This window comes from Temnothorax longispinosus, chromosome 11, assembly GCF_030848805.1.
Source record: "Temnothorax longispinosus isolate EJ_2023e chromosome 11, Tlon_JGU_v1, whole genome shotgun sequence".
NCBI lineage: Eukaryota > Metazoa > Arthropoda > Insecta > Hymenoptera > Formicidae > Temnothorax > Temnothorax longispinosus.
In genome coordinates, this window is record NC_092368.1 from 16,394,428 (window position 1) to 16,420,313 (window position 25,886).

Sequence of the window (25,886 nt, forward strand, 5' to 3'; positions counted from 1 at the left end):
AACAGGCCTGCAAAAATGGCGACAAAGTGAGTAGTCTAGTTAGCATAAGTTTATGGTTTAACAGATGCACGTTTTATTATTGCCGACAGTTAATAGTTTCTACAAATTGGAATTCTAATTAAAGAACACGGTGCAGTTATTGTTATATACGTAAAAAAATCGTTTCAATGTTTTCTAAATAGGTAAACGCGCACGTCAGGTCGCACGAAACCTACGGAAGTCTAGGCTTGCAGTTCTAACCTCAACATGTTCCACGGGTATGTATTTTTATTTAAATTTATTTAATTTCATTACGAATGTTTTAGATAATCTAATATTATAGTCTTTTCGACAGTAAGTATCGGTTTTAGATATTTAAATCTCGTATTTATAGTCGCATTTCTGTTTAAGAAACTGCCGAAACTAACCTTAAGATGTGAAACAGTTTAATAAACAAATCTTGAGAATCAACTTGATATTCGTAACGTTTGTAATCATATAATTCAAGTGAGGAACTTGGATGAAATTTATTTTGAGATGCAGTTTGGATCTTGAATTTTCTTTATTTGAGAAGAGATTATACTTAAATTAAAAAATATATATGTAATAAGAATTCTCAGCAATTTTCAAATTAGTTACAAAGAATACTTATTAAAAATATATCTTATATAATATATTATTTAATATTGTAATACATAATGTAAGAATATAAAATATTTAGTATTATAATATGTTATGATAAAAAAAAAATAAATTTTAATTTAGTCCTGACTATGCATTAATTGAGAATAATCTGTCGTCCAGGTGCAAGAGATTCTGTGCGAGTGGCCTGAGGCTACCTGCACAGATCGCGTCGTCGAGATACGCCGGTACGCAGTCCAAGGCAGAAGCGAGGAAACGGAGAAGCCAGCTTTTCGACCAAGAGAAGCGAAGGCAACGATCGGAACTGGGTAGAATCGAAAAGATAGAAGTGAAGTACAAGTCGGCGGAAGACGAGATTGTAATGGCGATGAATCGGAACATCTCTACGCCGTACGACTGTGCCAGGCATATTTCCGAAGGCGTCGCCAAGATGTCCGCCATTGCCTCGGTGGACGGTCATGTTTGGGACATGCACAGGCCGTTTACAAGCAGCTGCGAATTGGAACTGGTGACAATGCAAAGCCCGCGGATACGCGCGGTTAACTATGCCTTCTGGCGGACTTGTTCGTTGATCCTGGGCGCTGTGGCGGACAGCGCGTTCAAGGATCACATAAATGTACATTTACACAGCTTTCCCATCCCGGTAATCAGCTCTGGTAGCTTCACTTACGACGTATTCATCGATCTGCCGGACTGGCGGCCAACCGACTCTGAGTTACGTGCTATGTCTGCGCTCTTTGTCAAGTTGTCGAATTGCGAATTGCAACTGGAAAGATTGGAAGTGCCTTGCAGCGTCGCGCTGGATATGTTTCAGGTAGAGATGGAATAAAATCGACAGTTAGTTTGTCAGTAAAACGCAACGCTCTTGGTTAAATCTGATATTTAAATTTTTATGTGGAACTTACATATATTTAAATTACGTTTATACTTTAATACTGGAACAATTATTTCTGTAACGTTATATCTGATTTCAAATTTACAAGATAACGTTAAACAAGTTTTTTTAACTTTCTATCCTTTTACAAATTTGCTGATATTATTTTACGAAATTCAAATACTATTTTTTAGAACTACTTGAGAAAGGTTTGGTCATATCTGCTTTCAGGATAATCCTTTTAAATCCGAGCAGATACCCAATATCGCCAAACACAACGACAACGATAAGGTAACATTGTATCGCCTGGGAGACCATGTGGACATCAGCAAAGGTCCCATGGTGGGCAATAGCGGCTTGATAGGACGCGTTACTGTATCGGCAGTACATAAACTTACAAATGCGGCCGTGGATGGTCTGTATCGCTTCCAGGGCATTGCTCTCCCGAAAGGTATTCTGCTTAATCATTTTGCCTACAATATCCTGGAAAAGCGCGCTAAGAAATTGAATGCTACCACCACGTGGCAACCTCAAGCACAGGACGAAGAGGTCAGCGTAAAGGCGTCCGCGAATTAAAGACTCAATATTTTATTCAATATTTAAGGAAGTACTCGTGTAAATAAATGCTCTTTCAGTCATTTGATTGTAAATGTATCATTCTTTTGTTGCATTTGTACAGATTGAGGTTCCTATTCCTACCGCAGCTATTTTTTTATTACTATTGGATTATGATGTTAGCGAAAAATTACATTTTTGCCGTGCAATATATACAGTATAGAATTATTTTTTTTTAACTATTTTTATCTAATAAATCATTAGAGATGGGGTTTGAAAACTTGAGCATTCGAATAATAAAATGTACGGACCGTTTTATTTCATCTTCAGTTACATAACAATAAAAGTTGATTGCTAATTGCTAAATATTATTGTACATTAGATATATGAATGTACATATATATGTAATTCAATGACATTGCGAACGGTTTTCTCGAGGCCCGCGTACCTCCCAGGTGAGGGTATCCGGCAATCTATTGGTCTTGGATACCACGCATTTTGTACTTAGTTTCAAATACAATTCCTGATGCAAGTTCGTATCGCAGCCGTCAAGATTGTTATTTTTCAGATTTGTCCTTGCCGCTAGCGGCGCCAATTCTGGCGAACATCTAAGTAACCGATAATTTGTTCTATTATTTTACAGTAATATTATATGTATATTGATTATTATATTAATTATAATATTAGAAAGAGGAAATTATAGTTATCGTTATTAAATGATTATTTTATAATATCATTGAACGAAGCGAAGAGATTAAATTGTTTTTATAAATATCTCTTTCAATCTCAGACATTTTATCTCGTAAGACGGAGGCTCGAGAAGATTATACTTTCAAGAATCTGAAAAAAGTGGCTTTATTTCTAGTAGCTTCAGAACAGTTATAGTTCGAGAAAAGACAATAAGGTTTTTAAACAAACTGTTCATAGATTTGGGAAGGTTTCGCAACTTTATTACTGTACTCTTTACTACTGTAACTTTACTACTGTAATCTTTATAAATAATTGTTTTGTTCTTGTTGAATTGCCTTAATTGGACTCCAATGATTAGAACGAAGCAAGGCGGCATATTGGTTTCCTCTTCAAATTCTTCGCCGGTGTTCCCCGCGTTACTGGCCCTCGTGTGCTTGAATCTACTCTCGTAAGCGTACTTGCTCATGTTACCATAGTAGAAGAACTGCCCTCCGTATTCGCCGTATCCCGAATACATGGAGGCCGGCGGCAGTCTTCGGGACGGCGCCTGATGGAGATGCGAGAAATCTCAATTGACGGAAATATACGTTTTCTACTACATATCGACTAAACGAGTTTTCGATGAGTTAACGGACTCTTTTGTCGGTGTAATAATTAATAAACTTGACAGTTTTGCAAAGTCTTTCGACAGATCCGAGCTGTCTGGGCAACCGTTCAGCAATTACGTCAAGTTTTACGAACCGTCGCGCGAAGACCGAGCTTGCGTTCGTAGTGCAATTTATGGAACAGATGCTTGTTGTAGCTGTTGACCAGCCGGCGTAATCTCAGATACATATATCGCTGCTTGTCCCGCCAGAGACACTCGTTCTTTGCATTAGGCACTCGCAAGCACGTGAACCATGCGCGTCTTAGGACGTATTTCAGATGCATACTGACCTGGAATAGATGAACTTATAATGTATAATATATAAATATGATATATATTTCATAGCTCTATCTTGATTCAAAATTCTTATAACTCATTTTTGTTATAAAATTAAAAAATTTTTTAAATAGTATTCGAAATGATTTTCATCATATATTCAAGACAGTTCGTATCTTGAGTTTATAAATATCGCATCCTTTTGAAAGAATATTGATCCCTTACCATGGGGTTGCCTGTTCTCGACGAAACCCTGAATGATAACACCTGCCGACCCTCCTCCAGACAGTCCAACACGTCGACGATCTTACACCCCGAGACCAGCGCAGATCTATTGACGATTTGTTTTTACTGATCGTTGATTAAACGAACGTGTGAGCGATAACTATTCGATTGATAATTGTTGATTCATTAACTGATCGCTAATAAATGGTAAAGTTCGGTAATCGTAAAATTCCATGGTTATTGCCCTGACGAGACTGATGAGGAAAGAAGGAGACGTTACTCATTTATTCTGCGTTCGGTGACCTTCTCGAAATGGTCCATGAAATTCTCGCAACTGCGCGTGAAGATCTGCAGGTCGATGTAGCTGAAGACACGCGATTCTTTGCAAGGATTAAGGATCGTCTGCAGCAGGCAATTGAGATTATCGAGGACCTTACCGCCGTAGAAGCACGAGACGGGTAAACTGCGCGACCTTTTCAACGTGAATAAAATAAGCAAGGGAATATCGATCTGTTTTTTATATATATTTACGTAATATTAACAATTCTCTTAAAATTAATACCCAGTCAAGTAAGCAAAATATATTCCAAGTTGGAAGAGAATATTTGAATAAAGATCGATGTCCTTTATATCATAATGTATAAAAGGTATGTTTAAGTTCAAGATCCCTAATTTTCAAAAGTTTCAAAAAATATTTAGACTATACTAGAGAAGATACGGTATTCGGCGTTGGCATACAAAAAATACAAATAACAGCATATATTTTTATAGCGTGAAGATATGGGAAACAATATTGAACACAAGCAACTTTCAAGTCTGGTGACAAATATACTTAAATAGGACTAATTCAATAAATTTTAAGGGTTTTACAACAATGATCTAACATTAGGATCTAACGTATTTTTATTGTTACTATTACTGCTACTGTTAGAGAAGATTCGAGGCTGAGAAACTTGGAAACCTTGGATGGGTGTATCGCCACGTGACCGCCTTCAGCATCCGATATTGGGACCGGATCAGTTCCAGCGCGTTGAAAATTTTATTGCACTCTAGTAACTCCATGTCAGTTTTCACACTGTTCATGAGGTTTTCCGTACGCTTTATTGCAGTCTCAAGCTTGGTCCCAGCTACTAGAAATTCGCTGTTCAACACCGTGGCAGCGATGTCGCGGCAACGTCTGTTTAAGAAGGATCAAGAGAGAGAGATAAGAAAGTGGATATCGTTATTTAGATTCTATACTTTTTTGGGAGTATGGATCTTTAGAATAAAGAGAGCTGAAGAGCCTGAGAGAAAAATACATTTTTAGGACGTATAAATTAAGATTTATAAAGTAAATCCAAGAAAAACAAAGAAATTCAAAAATCGCCTTTTAAACCTAAAGGTTTTAAGTTGGATCTTAATTATTTGGGATTAAAATCCTCTTTCCAAAACTTCTAATTCTGAGATTAAAGATTTGAGAGTAAAATATTAAAATAGATTTAGGATCGCGAGGCTTGCAACAATACAGAAATTACTTGTACGAGATTTATCAATACATAAAATGATAAAATAATAATTTCTAAATGAACGACATCTATAAAAAATCCTATAAATTAAAAAAATTACTTCCTAAACGTTCAATAATTAAACTGACGGTATTTTTTTCATTCATGCATATTTAGATAATTCTAAACTCAGATAATTCTGATAGGAATTCTTCATAAATTTTAAAACAGCCTTTATTTTTGCAAGATTTGGCAGGGATCTACCTGGAGACTAAACGAACAATGCAGGCAACGTCGTGTAACGGCAGCATTTTTAGAATGATGCTGAGGATTTCCGGCGGTAAAATGTCCAACGTGCATCCCTTGTGTCCTCGTGCGCTCTGTCTGCATCGTGAGGATACTCTTCGGCGTTTCGCGCTCATTTGGCTCTTTTCAGATTCAATGTCGTTCTCGCTCGCGAGTTGCGAGCAATCACAACCGATCGCGATCAATCATGAAGATTATGTGCGTTTTCGCATGTCAACCACGATCGATGGGATTTATTTTCGGTTATGGAACAGGAATTCCCAGAAATTTTGCAAGAATCTTTAGAGGAATAAGAATTCCCTAATTTGCGTGAAACAAAGGAGTCTTATATTACAATTTTATCATTGAGACGTTAGCTTCAGCCCGAAAACAAGCGAGAAGTTATGACCGAAACGAAATACGTGCATCAATTCAAAATCCGTTTCTGAAAAGATGAGTATATTCTTCTCTGTTTTAATCTGTATATAAAATAAGGCTTGCCACATACAAAATTACATAGCTGCATGGACATAGCATGTGGAGATCAAGGAATAAAAAATACAAGATAATTTCTCTTGCTTAAGATTTATTTTTATATATATATTTTTCGTAAAGTATAGAATAATTGAATATAATCAGCATAATGTTCACATGGTTTTGATTTGTTAATTATTAAAGTCAATTAAATTCTTGTTTGTCATCCAACTTGAAAAAGTTGAGGTTTGGACATATTACTTTCTGGTCGTTGAGATACACTGGAATCGTGAGAACTTCAAGTAAATTCTTTCTCATTAAAGCCTTCAGAATTCTAAAGATCCAAAAGAAGGATCCAAAGATCTAAATATATAAGATGTTCATCCAAAATTTCATAAATTTGAAAATAAGTTTAAAATTTTAAATTACAAATTTTAATTTTCAAGAAATTCAATTTCAAGATTCCATCTCTCAAGTAACCAAAATTCCAAGGATCCAAAGTAAGAATCCGACTTTCCAAGCATTCAAAGTTTCAAAGGGGTTCCATCTTCTGGAAAAAGAACCAACATTCCAAAGATCTAAACATCCCAAGTTCCAAAAAGCCGAGGTACCAAAGGCCCAAAAGGATGCAACATAAAAAAGAATCTGGATCCCGTCGATCCGAAAGTTCTCAAGAAGTCAAACTCTTACAATTAGTTGAACATGAAGGATCCATAGTAATCTTTCTAGACGACAAAGGCCTCTCCGACTCTTATGCGCCAAAATTTACCGGCATTAGCAATGTGAATTTGGCCTGATCAATGTTCGCCTCTTCGGCCGCGCAGGGTCCAATGCTATCTAACAGACTCTGTATTGCGCTCTGGTTACTGGGATGCTTTCTCTTGGTATGTTCGCGACGGTGCTTGAGCTCTTTGAACGTTTTACCGCACTGCTCGCAGGAGTACGGCCTGGCGGCTTCATGAGAGCGCACATGACCCTCGTAGTGGCTCTTTCTGACGAATTTCTTACCGCATTGACCGCAATCAAACTGGAAACGGCCTTCGTGGGCGGCCACGTGCGAGCTCAGAGTCCATTTGGTTTTGAAAGTCTTTGAACAGTAATCGCACCTGATTTTCGAATCGTTCTTATCTGCCCTTCGAGAATCCTTCTTTAGCAACAGCATCTCCTCCAGAAGGAAGTCGTCCTCAGCAGAATTTTTCGTTGCTGAGGACTTATCCATCATCACTTGACTGACTTGACTCTGCAGCATATTCCTATGCTCCTCATGTTTCAAGTGACTGTTCTTTGACGTTGTCTAAACAAATAATAACATACATAATTATTTACATGCACACTGAGAACCATACAACAAATTTGATAATACAAAATGAATGTCTCGCTCTTATTCTCTTGATAAAAATTGTCGATCATTTCAATTCTTTTTCTACTGCTCCAATTATGTACAAAAAGAGATATATGGAGATTGTTTCAGTGATGTACTCTTCGAGATTAAAGGCGCAAGGATTTAAGATTTAAAAAAATATTGAATAAGACGTACTTTGCCATGTGAGGCCAAATGGGCTTTCAGCTTGTCCTCATCATTGTACCTCTTCTTACATCGCGGACAGGGATATCCACCCTTGTCTTCCGTGCCGCGCAGAAGGGCGCCTCGTAAAGTCGCTTCGCTCGCTGTGTTTTCGATATCGACTTTCTGTTGGTCAGTTTGCTGCAGCTTCTCCTTACGCGTGTGTCGAATTATATGCCGCTTCAAATCGTGCGCTCTGGAGAATGCCCGTCCGTACCGCGCACATGTGGGAAAAGGACAGCCTTTCGTTCTGTCGTTCCTCGGACTGGGAGAAGAAAAGAATTTAAGTATTTAAATTTTCCAATCCTAAACTGTTAAATATCGCAACATTGTTCACTAGCAATCGCTCGTTGAAATTAATTGGAAAGAGAAGAGTCGGAAATTGACTTTTAATGAAAAATAGTTTGAAGTTGTGTAGCTGAGATGTCGAAGATCTTGAAAAGATTTAATAATTTGAAGGATTTGAAAATTTTATTATTAAGAAATTATTGAGAGTCAACACAAAATTGAACTTCTATCCTAAGAATATTCTTATATCGGGAGTAAAGTTGTATCCGATTCAACATGCGCATAACATACTTATATGCTTCACTCGCAGATCGTATCGAGAGGATCTAGGTTGCGGGAAGGAGATCTATGGAAAATCTCGTTGTTTTCCATACCTTCGAGTAGGATTGGCAGCTGGGACTGGCCGTTTCGTATCTTTGCCGCAATCCTTGCAATTCTTGTCGGCTTTCTGACTAGCCATTGTGGTCAGCTGCGCTGATAACGGTATCACGATGGAAATGGTTTCGTTGGACCCTGGGGTGACGATAGGCCCAACGTGGATCGCTGGCGGCGTCGCTAACGATATACCACTTTCGTTGTTCCTACTCATCTTACGAACAACCAAGTCCTTAGGAAGGCTATTTACTAAGGTAGAATCTACACAATATGTTACAATTATTAATACAGAAGCCTTGTTTTTTAATTAATTAATCTTTTGTTCTAACGATCAATGCTATTATTATCTATGAATCTCTAATTTCGAAAACAAGATAAACTAAGAGATCAGAAGGTTTAATTAATTAAAGTTTTCAATTAAAGAGACTGTGTGTGTTGCACGAATGATAATAATTTCCTCATTGTTGAACGCAGTTAATTTAATTAGCGGGATGTGCATGTAAAATGGTTAAAGAAACATCTATTTGCAATGCAGGATTAAAATTTTGGATATACCTAATTTAGATATAATTGCAAATCAATCTTGATTGTGATTTCATAATTATTGAGTGAAAAATATGCACGGGTAAGTACCTCCTATCTGTGAAATATAAATGTTACGGTAAAAGTATAAAATTATTACATTTATCGAAGACTTTGGAGAAAGTAAATAATAAAAACAAACACATGTATACTATATTAATAATAAACATATATTACTTAATTATTAGCAAGTGTGCTTACTGAAACGCCTTGAAGGCGTGCCAATTAACGTAAACTCTGCAAACTGCATATCCCGTTAACACAAGTGTTTTGTTAATTGAATCCGTGCAATTGATTTTATTTAACTGAAATAAAAAAAAGCAAAAGTATTATAGTTTATAACATAATCTTGCTCATACGATACCCGAAATAATAAATATATTATGCCAAATATTAACCATAAATGAATAAATAAATTAATAAATGAATAAAAAATTGATCAAAGAGATATAAAAGTAAACAAGTATTTTTATTTAAATAGATTGTGATTTTCTAATTGTTTTCGTGCGCACTCTTGCTAAATTAGTATAGAATTGTAAATAAAAAAATATCAACTGCTTTGTTTCTAATATATTGTAAAAGGTACCGACAATCCCCTGCCTCACTTTATAAATAAACTTTGCAAACGATAAAATAATTACACACCCTAATTTCATGCCTTCACTGTGACATACCGTACACCGTACTGTACATACATGCTATATATACATTCCATGAATTTCAGAAGGGTTAGCGTAAACCGCGATCGATGGAAGGTCGCCTGTCTATCGCGTATCATCGGCGTACCATCGCCTCCGCGAGGAAAAAAAAAAAAGACGAAGAAGAATAATAATAATCGGGAATCGACACCAGTGAATATAATTTCGGAGTCACGGAAATCTCCATCTACATTTCCTCATTTTTCCTCGCGACCGATCGCTCCAAGCGTCGACAAGCCGGGAATTCGAACCCATCGAAGGTGTACGTACGCGTATCGGCCTCTCGATCCCCGTTTCGGATGAGGCGACATTACGCGAGAGGGGAAAAGCGTCGTCGCGACGCCCGCGCGATGCGCGACGCGCGATCTCGCGCTCGGAAAATAACGTATGATTCACGTACGCCGACTTTTGTCCGACGATGAGAAAGGGGAGAAAAGAGGAGGAGATTGCTCCGAAGTGCCGTGGCATTACCGAGAGGTCACTGAGGCGCCACGAAAGCGTCGCCGATGGCTCCACACTGTCCGACTGTCACCGCAGGCCGCAGGCAGCAGGAGGCAGCAGGTTCCCCACTTCCCTCTCGGCGGAGTCGAGCGTCTCGCACGCGACGCGGAGTCGGCGGAGTCGGTCCGTCGGTCCGCGGCCCGCGCGCGCGATTCGCCGAGGGTGACACGAGCGGGGGACGAGATCGGCGAGAGCGAGAGCAGGGCGAGGGTCGGCGGAAGCGTCACCGACGCCGCGCAACGCGACGCAGCGAGAGGCCCTCCTCGGTCGCTCGCGCTTCTCTCTATCCGCTCAGTTTCCCGTTTCACGCGCGAGCCTTCCAGGAAGGGAACGACGTCGACGAAGCTCTCCCGCGGGGACACCTAGGTTCGCGGGATCCGCGCGAACGCACCGGATCGGGGACGACGTGACGGCGTAGCGTTGCCTCGCGTAGCACGCGCGACACCAGGAGTGGCCATTTTAAAGCCCGAACGCCCGAAGTTCGCCTCACGCCTCACACGTCGCGTTTCGCCTCCCTCGGCACGGCCGTGCCGACTAGAGGTATACTCGTGCGCATGTCGGAGGCCGCGACCGTCTCGTCTCGTCTCGCCTCGCCTCGCTTCGCGTCTCTACTCTCTGTGGGCGAGAGAGAATTTGAGAGAATCTGTCTCCCCTACGTTAGATTTGATGTTCTCCGTAGACCTTTATCTAATTGTTCTTGCCACGCACTTGAATATGATACATTATTTTGAAAAGTTCTTTTAATTAAATGGAGCATCTGCTTCGGTCGGGCTGATCCTTGCCTAATAATATTTTTGTATGAATTTTATATACTTTTTTTCAACTCAATAAACTGCGCGTCGATTATTTCTCGGTTTTATATCTACCCTTTTTAAGGTTTTCAATTTATTTTTATCGATTATTGTTATTTAATTTATTATAAGTAACTATATTTTAAAGTAAATTAAAAATCTAAAATGAACTTAAATGTAATGTGTGTGTACGTATACATACACACACATTTTAATATGAATCTATGAATAAAAAGTCCTGAAATTTAAATAAATTCAAATAACATACAAATAAAATTCAGAAAAATAAAATTTAAATTTTGCATCTAGTTTATAAACACGCAGACTTGTATTTATAAATAACAATGATACGTATGTTCGCGTACAGTTTTCTACGTACTTCTCGCGCGCAAAAATATTGACATTATTGGGCGTTTTGTTTTGCAGTTTCAACGAAAAAAAATGGGAAAGTCACGTGCGCGACCGCGCGACGATGTTTTAGCAGAGGCGACTCTCAAGTGAGCGCCACGTCGCGTTCTTTCTCAGCCGAAATCAAATCAACGCGCTATCCCATTTTCCTTCTTTTCTCTCATCGACCAGGTTTCTCTCTCACTTTCTTCCGTGCGATGAAAGTGTACTACACTGCTACTGCTCGATCGCACACGTGAAGTTCGATCTAAATACTCTGGCCATTGCAGCCCAGCCAGGCCAGCACGGACCTGGGCGGGAAGGAGGAATATGCATCAGGGAAAACGCGTGCGAATTGCGCACGCAGTCGATGATTCAATCGTAAGGTGATAATAGGTGCTTTTTCTATTTACATCAAAACTCAGATAATTCTCACTTGTGTCGTTCTATCCTTTTTGGTAATTAATGAATAATATAAAGACAGATGAATGACGTCACAAGTGAGATTTATCTGAGTTTTGATGTAAATGGAAAGCATCTAATATATAGGTGCTTTCTTTCCATTTACATCAAAACTCAGATAATTCTCACTTATTGTGACGTCGTTCTATCCTTTTTGGTAATTAATGAATAATAAAGACAGAATGACGTCACAAGTGAGATTTATCCTTGTCGTTCTATCCTTTTTAGCAATTAATGAATAATAAAGACAGAATGACACAAAAGTGAGAATTATCTGAGTTTTGATGTAAATGGAAAGCAACTAATATTTTTGCGTAGATGTTATGATCTTGTTTTTTTTTTTATAATAATAGCGAGCGTGGCTCTCGTATATAACGTCAGCGAATATATTTTCGATTCCACGCGAAGGATTAATTATTCTGTACCGAAGCGCGGTGTGTCTATCAAAATGCCGTATTATATTCCAAATTGTAAAACCCATTGTTATATATTATTAGACACAAGTCTATTTTTATTTTATCATTTATTCATCTTCTCTATTATAAATAAACCTATTTTTATTCCTCGCTCATTGCAGGACATCGAATTGTCGCGCTTTAAAATATCGCAGTTACAGGGAATTCGAGATATCGCGGTGTTCGAAATTTTAAAATTTCGAACTTTCGAACCTTTAAAGAAGAATTTAAACGCACCGTGACCTAAATCACGTCAAATGATAATTTAAAGTATAATTTAGAGCAATTTTCCAAGGGATTGGTAATTTGAGAATTTAAAAAATTCTCATTTTTTAAATCGAGATTCTGTGGTCTAGGATGTACAAAATATTTCTCGGATATCTTCCATACAATTTTGAAGCATAAAAAATTGCAGTGTCTTTTATATATATAGTCGAGTATGTTGATTCACACCGTTCGACACTCCTTTTTCTCCCCCACGAGACTCATTTCTCTCATTAACTAATGGTGTCGTTAACGGATATAGTCTGCGGAAAATAATTCGGCGGAAAGGTGAAAGGTGATGAAAATTACCTTTGAAATTCAAAAGAAATTCCGAGACGTGCGCGCGCGTGCACATTTTCACGTGTATTTTTAATACACATCTTATAATATTATTTTAAAAGTATTCAAAGACTTTAATCTCTTGCATTGAGAGATAGAGAGAATAAGCACGAAGCGGATTTTTTTATTTATTTTGGTTTTACTCAGCACACGTGGCTCGCTCTTGTTTCGCCATTGCGTTATATCAGAGCGAATAGAAATGTATATACATATTATATGAGAGAGAGAGAGATGCATCTCTTGAAAGTTAGAAAGAAAAGCCATTTGAAAAGCCACGAGAGAACAGGTATGGAGGATATCTACATTTATATAAGGATTTCGATTCTGAGAAGCCACTTCTGCTGTTGCGTAACTATGTCGAGCGAAGCGCGGTGTGTGTCTATCAAAACGCCGTATTGTATTCTAAATTGTAACTATTATAGACGCAAGTCTATTTTTATTTTATCATTTATTCTTCTCTATTGTAGATAAACCTATTTTTATTCTAATTCTATTAGCCTGCGTGTAAAAAAATGACAGAAAAATTATTCAAAGTATTAAAGATATATCTTAGAAATATTATGAGAATAAATCTGTATATATATATATTAAATTAAACATCTCTTTCAGTTTGGCGAATGTTATTTGCCCTCTAAATCTTGAATTATATTTTTAATGCTACATGCATATATACATATATTTATATATTTATATATTTCTTTAGAATACATGCCATTCACACATACATGTGGTACATGTATGGTGGATATATATGGGGTATATGTGTCCTACATATTTCTACCGTTATTTGGTGGGTAATATATAGATCAACTGTACCTCTGCGAAGATCACCAGTAGGGGATATACCCTCGCGGAATGTCTTTGGCATCTTTGGGAATGTCTTTAGCATTATACTGCACTTCGTCACTTGAATTATTTGCCTGATGAGTTATCAGGATATATGCAACCCCCACGCAACAGAACGCGATGCACACTACACGAAGCGCCGCGCATCTGTAATTAATAATTGAGGCTAATTAAACTCGGTAATCGAATATATGCTCTGCTCTCGCAGTGTGTCGCGTGTGTCCTTTGTGAATCAATATCTCCAACTCGAGTTTACCGTCGCATAGCACCGTGTGTATCGCGTTATTAAAACATTGTATAGCGTATCTGCCCAGAACAAACAACCGCGCGTTATAATTTATTCGTGACTCTCTCGATACGAATAATGCCGTGTAAAATCACGGATGTATCCCACATAGCGGACAAGGAAATTTTAAGGGAGATTTATCAGCGACGCGTCTAATTCCCCAGGAATTTTCCTACATTCGACAAGTCGCATGATTTCGAGCGAGATAGAAATTCATGTTTCACCGACATAATTTAACACGATTTAAAACGAGATCGTCTCATCTTTTCCGGTTGAATGAATAACCGTGAAAGTTTTAACCGGCCGCGGCCAATGTACCGGAAAGAATCTTTACGATCCTCGCGGGACCCTATCATCTTATTTATTTTGATTCCGACGTTTAATCGACTGGATCATTTGCAAATACTTATGATTACAATCTGTAAATAAGATGATTATTATAAGCAGCTGTATAAAAAGCTCTTGCACGTCGTTACCCTAGTGTTTTCAGCTTTCTACAGCCTGTTTATTATCTTTATCAGATTCGCAACGTGACCCATATATACATTTATTTATTCGATCATGTTATCTTAACTTTTATAGGTGTTTAATTAACGTCTGTTTTTTAATTAAATTTTTATTTGCGTACTTGAAACTTTCTTTTTCCAAATGTATATATTATAAACTTACAAACGACGCAAATGTACAATGTAACAAATGTAACGCGCTACATGAAATGCCACGTAAAACGGAGATCATTTTATGCCTTGTACATAAAAATGGAATATTTTTCTACTATATTATTGCATTAAAATAATTTTATTACAAAACGTTTTATATCACATACTGCTTTTAACTAACCGTTTAATTAACTGTGTATAAATAATGTATATATGTATAAATAAATAATAAGATAATATACTCGTATATTTCATATAAATTAAGTAATCAAATTTTAAACCGTGCGATAATATAACAGAAAAAGCTACATAATACACATGTACATTCCTAAGATATAAAATAAATATAAACGATTTCTATGTGCAATACAAATTAGCGCACAATATACAACGCAGATGAGACTATATATATATACAAGTACAAGGAACTGGATACGCTAGCATACTGTACAATACATATTTACATCATTGATATTTACAGGAGGGAATTTCATCGCCGTTCATCGTTGTTGTTGGCGTCGATTGTCTTGTTGATCCAGTGTAGATAATGTTGTATCTTGGTGTACACATCCGGGTAGCCCGGTCTAGCGCAACCGGATCCGAACGACGTGACACCGACCAGCTGCCAAACGCCGTCAGTACGACGACACTGTAGAGGTCCTCCGGAGTCACCCTGAGGATCAGGACAAAAGATGAGATTCAGTTATTTAGTTTCTGCGTATTTATTATATGCTTTAAACTTTGATGTTATAATTAATTTGATATTATAATAGAATCCTCTGTTTGTTCTCTGTCTATCATTCATTAATTCTACATTTGGAATTTGAAAATACTTAATTTTGAGTCGATATAGGCAATTCTTGAATATAAATCTCCGTAATTTCGCGCGCCGCCGATCGCGCGGTCGATTTTATTATGGGAAAGTGCACGAGCGACGTAATTAAACGACAAATCGACACTTTCAGATAATAAAACGTGTTAGCGAGCGGTTCGTTTTACTCTCGGTAGCCGGTACACGCATATAGGTATTAATGCGCTCGCGCGTTTGTATCAATGAATTATACAGGGTGAATCAAGTTTTCCGTTTCACCGTTCAATGATAAAACATTCCATCGTACGTTTTAAATAAGAGAGAAACCTGGTTGTTTTCTACGTAGCTAGATTTTCAATAAACAAATTAATTTCTTATAGAAAGATATGACGATTTACCACGCAGCTTCCGGAGGAACCGTCGATCTGACCGGCGCAGAGGTGGCCCTTCCTGATGGGTACCGAGGTGCCGTAGGCTTGCAGACACTCCTCCAGATTTAGGAGCGGGACACTGGCCTCTAGAAGAGCGGTAGAGAGCGAGGGCGAGGGACCGTATCGACCCCAGCCGGAGGTCACGCATTGTCCTTGGCTGAGATCCTGCCCGGGGCCGGGAAGGCAGATGGTGCGAACGACCTTGGACAGAGGTGCCGGCCTGGCGAGTTTCATCAAGGCTGTAACAGGGAGATCATTCTCAGAACTCCAGGAATCTGCGACTCGCGAGATTTCTCCGTCTTTAGAATTAATTCTGGATGAAATAAGATGAAAAACGCGCAGATTTATTAAAGGACCTTGATCGAATTAGTGAAACTGGGTTTTATCGAATGTTTTTCCGCACATTTCGAAGGTATTCAAGGACTCACCTATGTCGTGCACGTAATTATTGAATCTCTCGTGAAGGATCACTTTCTCGACGGGCAAGCGTGCGGATCCGCGTCCTCCCGAGTCCAATTCCCATTCGCCGACCACCGCGGTCCAAAGCGCACCGATGGGTAAATTGAACAATTCGCTGAAGTAAATATCCACTTGAGAATACGAAGCATAAGGTAAATACTTGAAAAAATAAAATATAAACTGAGAATATCGTTTAAATATGAGAGATAAGTTTTCATTTAATGATTTGGATTTAGGAGTATGCTGAATTAACTGAAAGTTTAATAAGAGAGAAAAAGAAATTAAGGAAAGCTTACTTTTGAAGAATAGTAAGAGTTAGTTTGAAGTTTTAGGAATTAAAATTGAATTGATTAAAATTCAGAGTACGCTTCCCGCGGAATGGAACGGCGAAGTAACTTTCCGGGAAAATCTATCATTCTGTGGAAATATCAAACTCACTTGTGAATGCAGTGAGCGGCGGTGATCACCCACTTGGGGTCGATCAGCACCCCGCCGCACCAGTGACCGATAAAACCCAGCTTCGGGTGTAGCAATTGAAGGGACACCTGCCAAGGCCACGCGCCCCTTCTGCTGGGCTTGCCGTTGAAAATGCGCCCGGTGGTGGTGGTAGTCGTTGACAACGAGACGCCGTCCTCCAGCTGGACCTCCGGCGAGACGATCGATCGCGGCTGCCGCTGCGACGCTGCTGGACATCCGCACTCTGTTACCGGAAGCCGTTTATATTTGCTTAATGCTTTTACTTTGGAATCCCGAGACACGAACTCCACGTGGCCAAACACGGCACCAGGGATACTCAGCAAAATTTAAGAGCGCGACGGAACTCGAGAATATGCTGATTTTTAAATGTCCAGGATCGATTCGCAAGTAATCGGTGGATAAGCGTTAAATACGCGAATATTTCTGAAATGTATTTGGTATTTTATCGCGTGATACATACGAATTATCCAAAGTTATGTATACAGGTCTAAAATCCAAGCGTAACAAACAAAATATAAAGGATGTATTAATTTTCAAATACTAGCAATTCAAAATTCGATGAAATTAAAATTCCAATTATTCCAGAAATCCAGTATACACAAAGTGGCAGAAATGTAAAATTAATCACAAATTTCATTAGAAATAAATTACAAATTTCAAAAATTAGAAATTACATATCTTAAAGATTATGATAACGATGCTAATTAGATATCGAAGAAAAGAAAGAAAGAAATCTTATAAAATTAAAAAATAAAATATAAATTATCAAATAAAAAATTATAACTACTTAAAAATAGATATCAACTCAATCTTATTAGTCAAATATTACACTGAGAAATATATCTAAATCTTACAAAAGTTACACTTTGAAAGATATTACCTGTGTTTAATTAATAGAATTTTATTTTATTTTTTAGGGATTTTATTACACTGAAGAAAAGAAAGAAAGATTTCGAGTAAGAAAAATCGCAGTGTCGAGAAATTACTTACTAAAATGATCCTCTCGAATGATTCTTATCATGGCACCCTGGACCTCCGCTAGAACAACCACCAGCAGGACGAGGAAATCACCGCGCAGACGATACATCACCAGCGAAATCAAGAATATCCGCGCTGGATCACCACACCGCGCTGCGGATCGCTATGATCTATGGATCCGCATAGCCTGACTGGCCTCGGCGACGCCAATCGGTCCTCGAGTAGGATTAGCGCGACGCGAAGAGCGGATCCTTCGGTATACGAGGCGATCTCGAAGAAAGTGATCGTTGAATAGCGCGGGAGAGGGGAAAAGCGATGTGGTCTAGCAGATGTTGAAGAAACATGAGGCGCGTTTAACATCATAATTTACAGAATGAAACCTCGACGTAAATTTTTACGAGTTAAGACGACGACGAGGTAAGATTTTGATCTTAGAAACGTCCTGTTTAAAATATGAGAAAGAGTGATCTCACGTTAAAAAAAATTAAATTAAACATCTATGGATTTTGTATTTTTCGATTTAAAAAATGCGCCTGAGAGTTTTAATTGTTGATTTTTAGGTACTTGGAATCTGGAACTCAATGAGATCTTCGAATCCTCCAAACCGTAATGTCTTTGAGATCTCAAATCGATTTCGAAAAAGCTGCAAGCATGACGATAAAAATAAACGGGAAACAAATGAGATTTTCCTTTCATTTAGAGTGGCTCGAATGGAAATCGATCGAAAGAAATCCTTATAATCCGTTCGAGAGGCGCGGTAAAAAAAAATTAACGAAGCGAATCGGTTTAAAAAAAAAAGAAGGTGAGAGACTTTCTCTCACTTCGCCAGAAGACAAAGCTTTCGCAGGATTATTTAAATTCGGAGGACTTTCTTCCTTGGTAAAAGAATTTCGTCGCGTGGAGAGCTGTGCGAATAGTTGGGCATATTGTAATTAGCGATCAGATTGCTCGAGGAAAGAAACCGAGGGAACCGAGGCGCGATTCAAGTCTCTCTCTCTCTCTCTCTCTCTCTCTCTTTCTTTCTCTCTCTTTCTATCTCATACGTACTGAAACGAAGCGACAACTTTCGAGAGCGAATCACTCTACTCGTACGAGCTGAGAGAAACGCGGTCGATATAATGATATAATCGCTTAAGACGATAATCCACTGTTCTGATTTGCGTTGTTACTCGATGTTGCAGGATACCGCGTTTACAGGGAATCTATAAACATGCAACCGGCGATTTCTAATAATGTTCGAATTATATCCTAAAGATAATTCGATTTTGTACATTGAGCCTAACGAATGGATTAATCGACGTCGTTACATTTAAAATGAAGAAGCTGTCGCATTAAAGTGCTATACATTTAACACATTTCGCGTAATGAATATCTAAGGATATTTCAATAGTAAAAATGATCTGTTCAGCATCGAATATCTGTCAAGTAAGCGATTAATTATTAATTAACTGTTTCAAGTTGATGAATACGAATCAACCGTAGATATGCAGAGATTTTTCGGCATATATTAATTCACACGAAAAATTCTTAATATTGTTCTACTTTGTTACGCAGCATCCCCAGAGAATTTCCTAAAGTAACACACGTTAATAATAGAAATGAACAAGATATATGTTGGCGCGAATGCATCTCCGCCTTGCGCGAAATGACAAGACAGAACGAGAAAGTGAAACCGCATTTGCAATACATATATAAAGAGCTCATAGAAAGAAAGGAAGAGCCGTCCCCGTTGTTTTCGATCCACACATTTATCGAACTATACGACGAGTCGGAAGCGCAATAACAAATTTCGCAAAGCGAAGTAAATAACGACGTTATTTACGTAATTTAATTTCCTAAAATATCGGGAAAAAATTAAGAAAAGCTTAAATAAAAAGAAAACTTTGACAAATCTTTTTATACATAATAATGGCATAAATTTAAATACTAGACTGTTTCAATGATATATTTAAATTCAAATGAAGAATCTAATCGAATGAACAAAAACCATCGTCAACAATGAAAGTGGAGAGTTTTCAAGATCCGTTTGTTTTATATTAATGAGAAAAGTAAAGAGTTTTTTTTTTTATTTAAATGATGTCAGTCATCGCTGTTTTTTTTCCAAAGCATTCGCAGTATTCACGGCGCATGCAAGAGTTCTCTATAACTCCAGTGAGCGCTCAATGAGCTCTTTAATATAAAATAGATTCTTGTCTTTGGTTCTTCGCTGGATCTAAGTATAGAAACCAATAATAATAATGATAATCATTAAGCGCTCAATGAGAGTTGTTTCTTTTCGCTGAGCGTCGCCAATAATTTCTATCAGAAGGCGTCAGTGATGTCTTATTCCTACTTGAAGTTTCCTTCGGACCGCATCGCATCCTGACGTCTGTTTATCGGATTGTCAAGTTCGCCAAATGTTGCTTCGAAAGTGTTTAACAGATCTGTTTCTATTGTTTGCACTTTTTGCCTTCAGAATCTTCGCTTTCTCCATCCCCAACGCGCTCGCGGCTCGAATGTACATTTATCTCGTTAATTTTTATCGATTTCAAGCAATGTAAACAAATCTCATGCATACATACATACATGCTGTTAAAAAAACATATACTACTCCGAAACGATGTTGGCGTACTCGGAACTTGACAGTCATGATGTATATACAAATATCTAGATGCAACGCGTCTGATTGGCGGAAATCAATTTCAAGCGGGAAGACATCAATGGCGCTTTCTATACTTTCGTCCAAATATGGCGGCTCACTTCAAACAGCGACCCAATAGAGGTCTATGGTCTATTCACTCACGTGCGCCAAAAATGCTAGCATTTACGAGTTTTAGGTTATCGAGATACCGGAGATCAGTAGTTTTGCCATGTAAAAATTTGTGTAAAAATGGAAATGTTTGTTACGTTAAGTTTAGTAGCGCAAGTAACAAGAGTGCCGGCACGGAGACTGTCACGTTGTCTGACGGGTGAGAACTGCAGAGATTGTCACGTTCGCACATTGTAACCTATATTTCGAATCAGATGTAACATTAGACATTATGACGGACTTATATTATTATTAAACCTTGTGGCCTTTGATTTTTGTTGAAAAGACATATTTGCATGTATTCCGAGTTACAAAATATCTACATGTGCTCGAAAAAATATTACATATAAAGTTTACGGTATGTAAACAGTAAGACAGTTGCGGTCATGCAGACATTTTTATCCTTAGTTTGATATTTCAGATTATTTTGTAGCGAGTTTCCTTTTTTTTATCGCATTACTTGTCGATAGAAAAATTTATGATTAATTTCACTGATTAATTTTAATTTTTCTTTTTGAAAAATCTAAGAGAATAAACATGTCTTGCACGTTTTGAATTATTAATCAATTTCGCATTTTTATAATTAAATTTTAAATCAATATGCGAATCTACCTGAAATTAACTGAAAAATATGGTTTTTAATTCATAGTTTCTGTAAAGTGTTTTTTTTATTTTTAGAAACTCCTTGTTTTCAGTTTATCACTTATTTGAAAAGTGCTTAGAAATTATGAGAAAGAATTAACTCTATTCAATATTAATTTATATATATATATATTTCTGATTGACTGATATATTTTTTATATGTCCAGCAAGCAACTCCACTTCTCTACGGGCAAATATGCACGTTTCGCCGATGGCTGCGCAGTTACGACTCTGGGAGACACTTCTGTCATGGTCACGGCAGTCTGTCAAAACCAGTCGTCTACCTCTTCGTTCCTGCCACTCGTCGTGGACTATAGACAGAAAGCGGCGGCGGCCGGTCGTATACCAACCAACTTTCTACGAAGGGAACTTGGACCGAGCGAGCACGAAATTCTTACGAGCAGAGTCATTGATCGGTCCATAAGGCCATTATTTCCAGAAGGGTTCTACTTTAACACCCAGATAATGTGCAACATGTTAGCTATCGACGGCATGAACGATCCAGATGTGATTGCCATTAATGGCGCCTCCGCGGCCCTCAGCGTTTCTGATATTCCATGGAATGGTCCTGTGGGCGCTGTTAGACTCGGAATGATCGACAATGAAATGATAATCAATCCTACCAGACGTCAAATTCAGGACAGTATATTGAACCTCATTATCACCGCGACTAAGCAAAATCTAATCATCATGTTAGAAGGCTCGGCCAATGAGATATTGGAGCAACATTTAAAGAAGGCGATAAAGCTCGGCGTCAAGGAATGCCAGGGCATTGTAACGGCGATAACGAATCTGCAAAAGACGTGCGGTAAAACGAAAAGAGAGATTGAAACTAAGGAACAACAGCAAGACGATAATCTGAAGGGTACCGTGAAAGAACTCTCGGAGGCAAAATTGCGAGATATATTTTCAAATTATACGTACGATAAGATATCGAGAGATAACGCAGTTAGTGATCTTAGAAATAGCGTTATCGAAACATTGCGAAAGGATAACGCGGATTTGGATGTTAAGTTAGCGGAAAAAAACTTTGGAAAAATTGTCAGAGATGTATTTAGGACGTTGATTTTAGAGAAGGATGTCAGGTATTTTTTTTCATATTGTAAAATATTTTGTTATCGTCGATCTTCGAATAACGATCGAGATATTAGGAATTGATGATTTGCAGGTGTGATGGTCGCTCGATGGATGGTCTACGCGATATATCGTGTCAAGTAGATCTTTTCAATCCTCTTCATGGTTCAGCTGTGTTTCAAAGAGGTCAAACCCAGGTCATGTGCACCGTGACTTTGGACTCTTTGGAGAGTGCGCTGAAAATGGACGCCATTTCGATGCTAATTAGGTATATTAATAGTAAAACAATTAACCTTGGACATTATTTTTTCTTTTGTACTGGTTTATTTTGTTTTATGATATTGCAACTGCATCACAATGTAGTGCAAGATTTTGTTACAGAGAGATCTCGAACTGAAAATATAGAAAAGGGTTTAAATTAGAATGTAGTTTTACTGAAAGAATTAGCTAATTGTAAGTAAGATCTAAGTAAGAATAGACAAGCAGAAATGTCTGCAATACAATATTCACTGTAGTTGTTAATAAGACAGTGTTTACAATCTACTATTTTCGATTTCTACTTGAATTCTTTTTAGTCAGATATGGATTATTCGTTGAATTTGTCTGATTAAATCTTATTAACGCATAATAAACATCTGAAATTTAACTTTTTTGTGGCAGTGGCGTGAAGGAAAAGAACTTCTTTCTTCATTACGAGTTTCCACCTTACGCAACCAATGAAACGGGACATGTAAGTCGAGTAGGTCGCCGAGAATTGGGACACGGCGCTTTGGCGGAGAAAGCTTTGCGACCGGTTCTTCCAAAGGATTATCCCTTCACTATAAGACTGACTAGCGAAGTCCTAGAATCAAATGGTGAGGCAATGTCAGAGTAACTCCAAACTTAGTTCTATCAAAAACGTTTTTATATGGACGCGATATGAGAGAGAGAGAGAGATGTATCAATATAAGTTAAATTTATTTTTTATATTTTATGAAAAGGTTCTTCCTCGATGGCTACCGTCTGCGGTGGAAGTTTGGCACTGCTCGACGCAGGTATACCAATATCTTCGGCAACAGCAGGCGTGGCTATTGGTCTTGTAACTAAATGTAATGAAACCAATATGAATATCGAGGAGTACAAAATATTGACCGATATATTAGTACGTATTTACATAGTCTTACTACACCGTTTAGATAACTATTAACTCGGTTATACGTATATATATTATATAAATATATAGCATCTACATATCTCTCCGAATTTCAAACACGTGATTTTTGAAGGAGAATGGTTTTAAGAAAAATATATCAGACAAAGGTTGCTCGTCTTCTGACATAAATTATAGAAGTAATTGGTTTTATACAGGTTCCCGTTTAAAATTTTAAAGTTACCGCTTTATCCTCCTGAGGCAATGAATGAGGATCAGTTTTGGCATAGGTTTGAAGACTTCTGGAATCTATAAAATTCGACATTAGAAAAATTAAAATTGATCGTGTAATTCTCTGGATGTTAAGCTTTACGGGCCATCCTGTATGTTAAAAAAAATTACGCTCTAATTACGGGCCTGAAGTCGATCATAGACCTAGTATCGACACCTCTAAATATTTCGGAAAGTATACTATTATAAAAAAAGAAATGTTTTGCACAAAAGTTATGTGATATGAAGTAATTTATTATTAACTGAACATGTATCGATTTGATCTTGGACGGCATCGTCGAGATCACATAAAGATTATCCGAAATGAGAATCTCTATTTTTCGTTGCATATTCGGATGGTTCAGGTCAGATTGTAGATCCCTTCAGGATAAGTTTATCCCGAGTTACGAGTTGTTAAAGTTTAATCACTGGAATTGGACGTCGGTATTAAAGTCAGCGCAATTTGACAAAAACTTTTGATTGCAGGGAATCGAGGATTACCTCGGGGACATGGATTTCAAAATAGCAGGTACCAAGCGAGGATTCACCGCGTTGCAGGCTGATGTAAAGATACCAGGTGTCCCGTTGAAAATCATGATGGAGTGTATACATCAGGCGACGAATGCTAAATTGGAAATAATTAAGATAATGAATAACGTGATACGGGCACCGCGACAAACTAGGAAGGACAAGATGCCGGTGGTTGATAACTTGGAGGTTCCTATTCATCAAAGAGGAAAGTTTCTCGGGGTTGGTGGAATGAACCTGAAGAAGATATTTTTGGAGACCGGAGTGCACGTAAGATTTTTATCACGATTTTGTATATGATGACCTGATACTATTAATATCACTTATTATGGTTATTATTATAATTTGAGATTATCAGTTCTTTATTTTTATATTGTTCAGATATATCCGCACGATGAGAACACCTACTCAATATTTGCGCCAAATGAGGATGCCATGGCTGAGGCCAAGGAAATGATAGAGGACATTTTGCGAAAGGATCGTGAGCCAACCTTGGAGTTCGGCGCTATTTATACTGCTAGAATAGTGGAAATTCGAGAAACTGGGGTCATGGTGACGTTATATTCCAATATGGTACCGGGATTATTACCTAACTCACAATTAGACCAACGTAAAATCCATCATCCCAGCGCTTTAGGACTTGAAGTCGGTCAAGAGATACAGGTCAAATATTTCGGACGAGATCCAGTGTCCGGACAGATAAGGATATCACGGAAGGTGTTGCAAACACCAACTTCGATTCCGAAAACTTTACATCGCGATGACGCGGAGAAAACGTGAAATTTATGTTGTAATAGAATTGAGCTTTAAACTAATGCGTTTGTGACACACACACACACACCAGCTATCCATGTGTGAGAAAAAACGCTCTGTATATTTTCCGTCATCCTGTTAAAAAGTGATCATTGTTTTTATGTACAGTAGACTCTGGCTGTACGTACTTGTCTTGTATTTTTGTACGATATTGTTATTAAGAATAGAAATATATACAAGCATTGCAATTAAAGCATATTTAATAATGTTTTATCTTTTATCTGTCCTGCTGTCATATACATTATCGTCAATACAAATTGCTAGAGAATTTAATGAAGTTTGCAAGATTAGATTACAAAACATGATTCTTAAATTGTCTTCAACGGTATAAAACATTCTATAATATACAAGGAAAAATACACGATTAATTTTTCCATTTCCAAAGATGGTTTTCTCTCGAGAACAAAATCTTAAATAAAAACGTTCTGTTCTACATTACTCAATATTATTTTGTATCTATAATCATAGTTGTTTTATATTGGTTGTTTATATTGAATGGAAACCCAAATCAAGGTCAAAAGTCATGCAATTAAAAATAGAACGTAATGATTCAGCCTATCATTGCTTGTATCACTGCTTATGCTATCTTTTCCTAGAAATAGATAAAGAGAAACTAAAATAAGCAAAATAGGATATCAGGATGATAACTTATCATTAAATTGGCATATACAAAGTAATAATTACATAAAAATTAAATTAGAATTAGAAAAAATTTTTACTTATTTATATAGTTTTAAGTATCCAATTTTTTCTTGAAATAAAAGATTAATTGTATTATAAAGTTGAATTTCATCGAAATTGTGTTAAATGTCTTCTGTTTTAATTCTCCTTCATTTTTAATTAATTCTAATTCCAAATA

The 25,886-nt window shown here is 37.5% G+C and overlaps 5 protein-coding genes and 1 long non-coding RNA gene across 11 annotated transcripts; 3 read left to right on the plus strand and 3 right to left on the minus strand.

The window, feature by feature from the left end:
- Positions 1–30: 30 nt before the first annotated feature.
- On the plus strand, positions 31–2,133 carry Mrpl39 (mitochondrial ribosomal protein L39). The gene is made up of 3 exons (XM_071794079.1): positions 31–257; positions 784–1,435; positions 1,727–2,133. The coding sequence occupies exons 1-3, from the start codon at positions 247–249 to the stop codon at positions 2,069–2,071; spliced, it is 1,008 nt and encodes a 335-aa protein (XP_071650180.1). The 5' UTR covers positions 31–246; the 3' UTR covers positions 2,072–2,133.
- A 211-nt stretch (positions 2,134–2,344) lies between these two features.
- On the minus strand, positions 2,345–6,141 carry LOC139822408 (uncharacterized). The gene is made up of 7 exons (XM_071794083.1): positions 5,636–6,141; positions 4,849–5,064; positions 4,168–4,359; positions 3,888–3,993; positions 3,482–3,676; positions 3,076–3,287; positions 2,345–2,658 (listed from the first exon to the last, which is right to left on the minus strand). Exons 1-7 carry the CDS (start codon positions 5,791–5,793, stop codon positions 2,460–2,462), a joined length of 1,278 nt encoding a protein of 425 aa, XP_071650184.1. The 5' UTR covers positions 5,794–6,141; the 3' UTR covers positions 2,345–2,459.
- Positions 6,142–6,225: 84 nt separating this feature from the next.
- LOC139822404 (uncharacterized) lies at positions 6,226–10,621 on the minus strand. Of its 4 annotated transcripts, none has more exons than XM_071794076.1 (5): positions 10,109–10,621; positions 9,141–9,244; positions 8,357–8,618; positions 7,668–7,959; positions 6,226–7,424 (listed from the first exon to the last, which is right to left on the minus strand). In XM_071794076.1, exons 2-5 carry the CDS (start codon positions 9,187–9,189, stop codon positions 6,882–6,884), a joined length of 1,146 nt encoding a protein of 381 aa, XP_071650177.1. In that variant the 5' UTR covers positions 9,190–9,244; positions 10,109–10,621; the 3' UTR covers positions 6,226–6,881. The 4 variants fall into 4 exon arrangements, with proteins under 4 accessions (XP_071650177.1, XP_071650176.1, XP_071650179.1 ...); XM_071794075.1 differs by having other exon boundaries at positions 9,585–10,621; XM_071794078.1 differs by lacking the exon at positions 9,141–9,244 and having other exon boundaries at positions 9,585–10,618.
- A 1,056-nt stretch (positions 10,622–11,677) lies between these two features.
- On the minus strand, positions 11,678–17,929 carry LOC139822407 (chymotrypsinogen A). 2 transcript variants are annotated; one of them, XM_071794081.1, is made up of 5 exons: positions 17,796–17,929; positions 16,767–17,010; positions 16,298–16,443; positions 15,837–16,108; positions 11,678–15,300 (listed from the first exon to the last, which is right to left on the minus strand). In XM_071794081.1, the coding sequence occupies exons 1-5, from the start codon at positions 17,890–17,892 to the stop codon at positions 15,118–15,120; spliced, it is 942 nt and encodes a 313-aa protein (XP_071650182.1). In that variant the 5' UTR covers positions 17,893–17,929; the 3' UTR covers positions 11,678–15,117. The 2 variants fall into 2 exon arrangements, with proteins under 2 accessions (XP_071650182.1, XP_071650181.1); XM_071794080.1 differs by having other exon boundaries at positions 16,767–17,028; positions 17,796–17,921.
- On the plus strand, positions 17,004–20,156 carry LOC139822409 (uncharacterized). Of its 2 annotated transcripts, none has more exons than XR_011734512.1 (3): positions 17,004–17,192; positions 17,723–18,200; positions 18,344–20,156. It is a non-coding gene; the product is annotated as an uncharacterized lncRNA (long non-coding RNA). The 2 variants fall into 2 exon arrangements; XR_011734511.1 differs by lacking the exon at positions 17,004–17,192 and having other exon boundaries at positions 18,062–18,200; positions 18,344–19,208; positions 19,338–20,156.
- Positions 20,157–20,228: 72 nt separating this feature from the next.
- On the plus strand, positions 20,229–25,225 carry Pnpase (polyribonucleotide nucleotidyltransferase 1). Its single transcript, XM_071794064.1, has 7 exons — positions 20,229–20,731; positions 21,381–22,298; positions 22,382–22,555; positions 22,948–23,141; positions 23,268–23,428; positions 24,173–24,484; positions 24,596–25,225. Exons 1-7 carry the CDS (start codon positions 20,511–20,513, stop codon positions 24,992–24,994), a joined length of 2,379 nt encoding a protein of 792 aa, XP_071650165.1. The 5' UTR covers positions 20,229–20,510; the 3' UTR covers positions 24,995–25,225.
- Positions 25,226–25,886: the final 661 nt, after the last annotated feature.

What these genes read in the sequence shown, in the direction of transcription:
- Mrpl39 (XM_071794079.1), top strand. An exon ending in TCGCGCTGGATATGTTTCAG is followed by an intron (nt 1,436 to 1,726) that starts GTAGAGATGGAA and finishes ATCTGCTTTCAG; the next exon opens with GATAATCCTTTTAAATCCGA.
- Pnpase (XM_071794064.1), top strand. Translation starts at nt 20,511, where the DNA reads ATGGCGGCTCACTTCAAACAGCGACCCAATAGAGGTCTATGGTCTATT. An exon ending in ACTGTCACGTTGTCTGACGG is followed by an intron (nt 20,732 to 21,380) that starts GTGAGAACTGCA and finishes TTATATGTCCAG; the next exon opens with CAAGCAACTCCACTTCTCTA. An exon ending in TTTTGGAGACCGGAGTGCAC is followed by an intron (nt 24,485 to 24,595) that starts GTAAGATTTTTA and finishes TATATTGTTCAG; the next exon opens with ATATATCCGCACGATGAGAA.
- LOC139822404 (XM_071794076.1), bottom strand. Translation starts at nt 9,189, where the DNA reads ATGCAGTTTGCAGAGTTTACGTTAATTGGCACGCCTTCAAGGCGTTTC. An exon ending in CACGCCTTCAAGGCGTTTCA is followed by an intron (nt 8,619 to 9,140) that starts GTAAGCACACTT and finishes CATATTGTGTAG; the next exon opens with ATTCTACCTTAGTAAATAGC. An exon ending in GCTGCCAATCCTACTCGAAG is followed by an intron (nt 7,960 to 8,356) that starts GTATGGAAAACA and finishes TTCTTCTCCCAG; the next exon opens with TCCGAGGAACGACAGAACGA.
- LOC139822407 (XM_071794080.1), bottom strand. Translation starts at nt 17,892, where the DNA reads ATGTATCGTCTGCGCGGTGATTTCCTCGTCCTGCTGGTGGTTGTTCTA. An exon ending in GCCGCTCACTGCATTCACAA is followed by an intron (nt 16,444 to 16,766) that starts GTGAGTTTGATA and finishes TATTTACTTCAG; the next exon opens with CGAATTGTTCAATTTACCCA. An exon ending in GTTCCTCCGGAAGCTGCGTG is followed by an intron (nt 15,301 to 15,836) that starts GTAAATCGTCAT and finishes CCTGATCCTCAG; the next exon opens with GGTGACTCCGGAGGACCTCT.
- LOC139822408 (XM_071794083.1), bottom strand. Translation starts at nt 5,793, where the DNA reads ATGAGCGCGAAACGCCGAAGAGTATCCTCACGATGCAGACAGAGCGCA. An exon ending in ATTGTTCGTTTAGTCTCCAG is followed by an intron (nt 5,065 to 5,635) that starts GTAGATCCCTGC and finishes CTTCTTAAACAG; the next exon opens with ACGTTGCCGCGACATCGCTG. An exon ending in ACCGAACGCAGAATAAATGA is followed by an intron (nt 3,994 to 4,167) that starts GTAACGTCTCCT and finishes AATCGTCAATAG; the next exon opens with ATCTGCGCTGGTCTCGGGGT.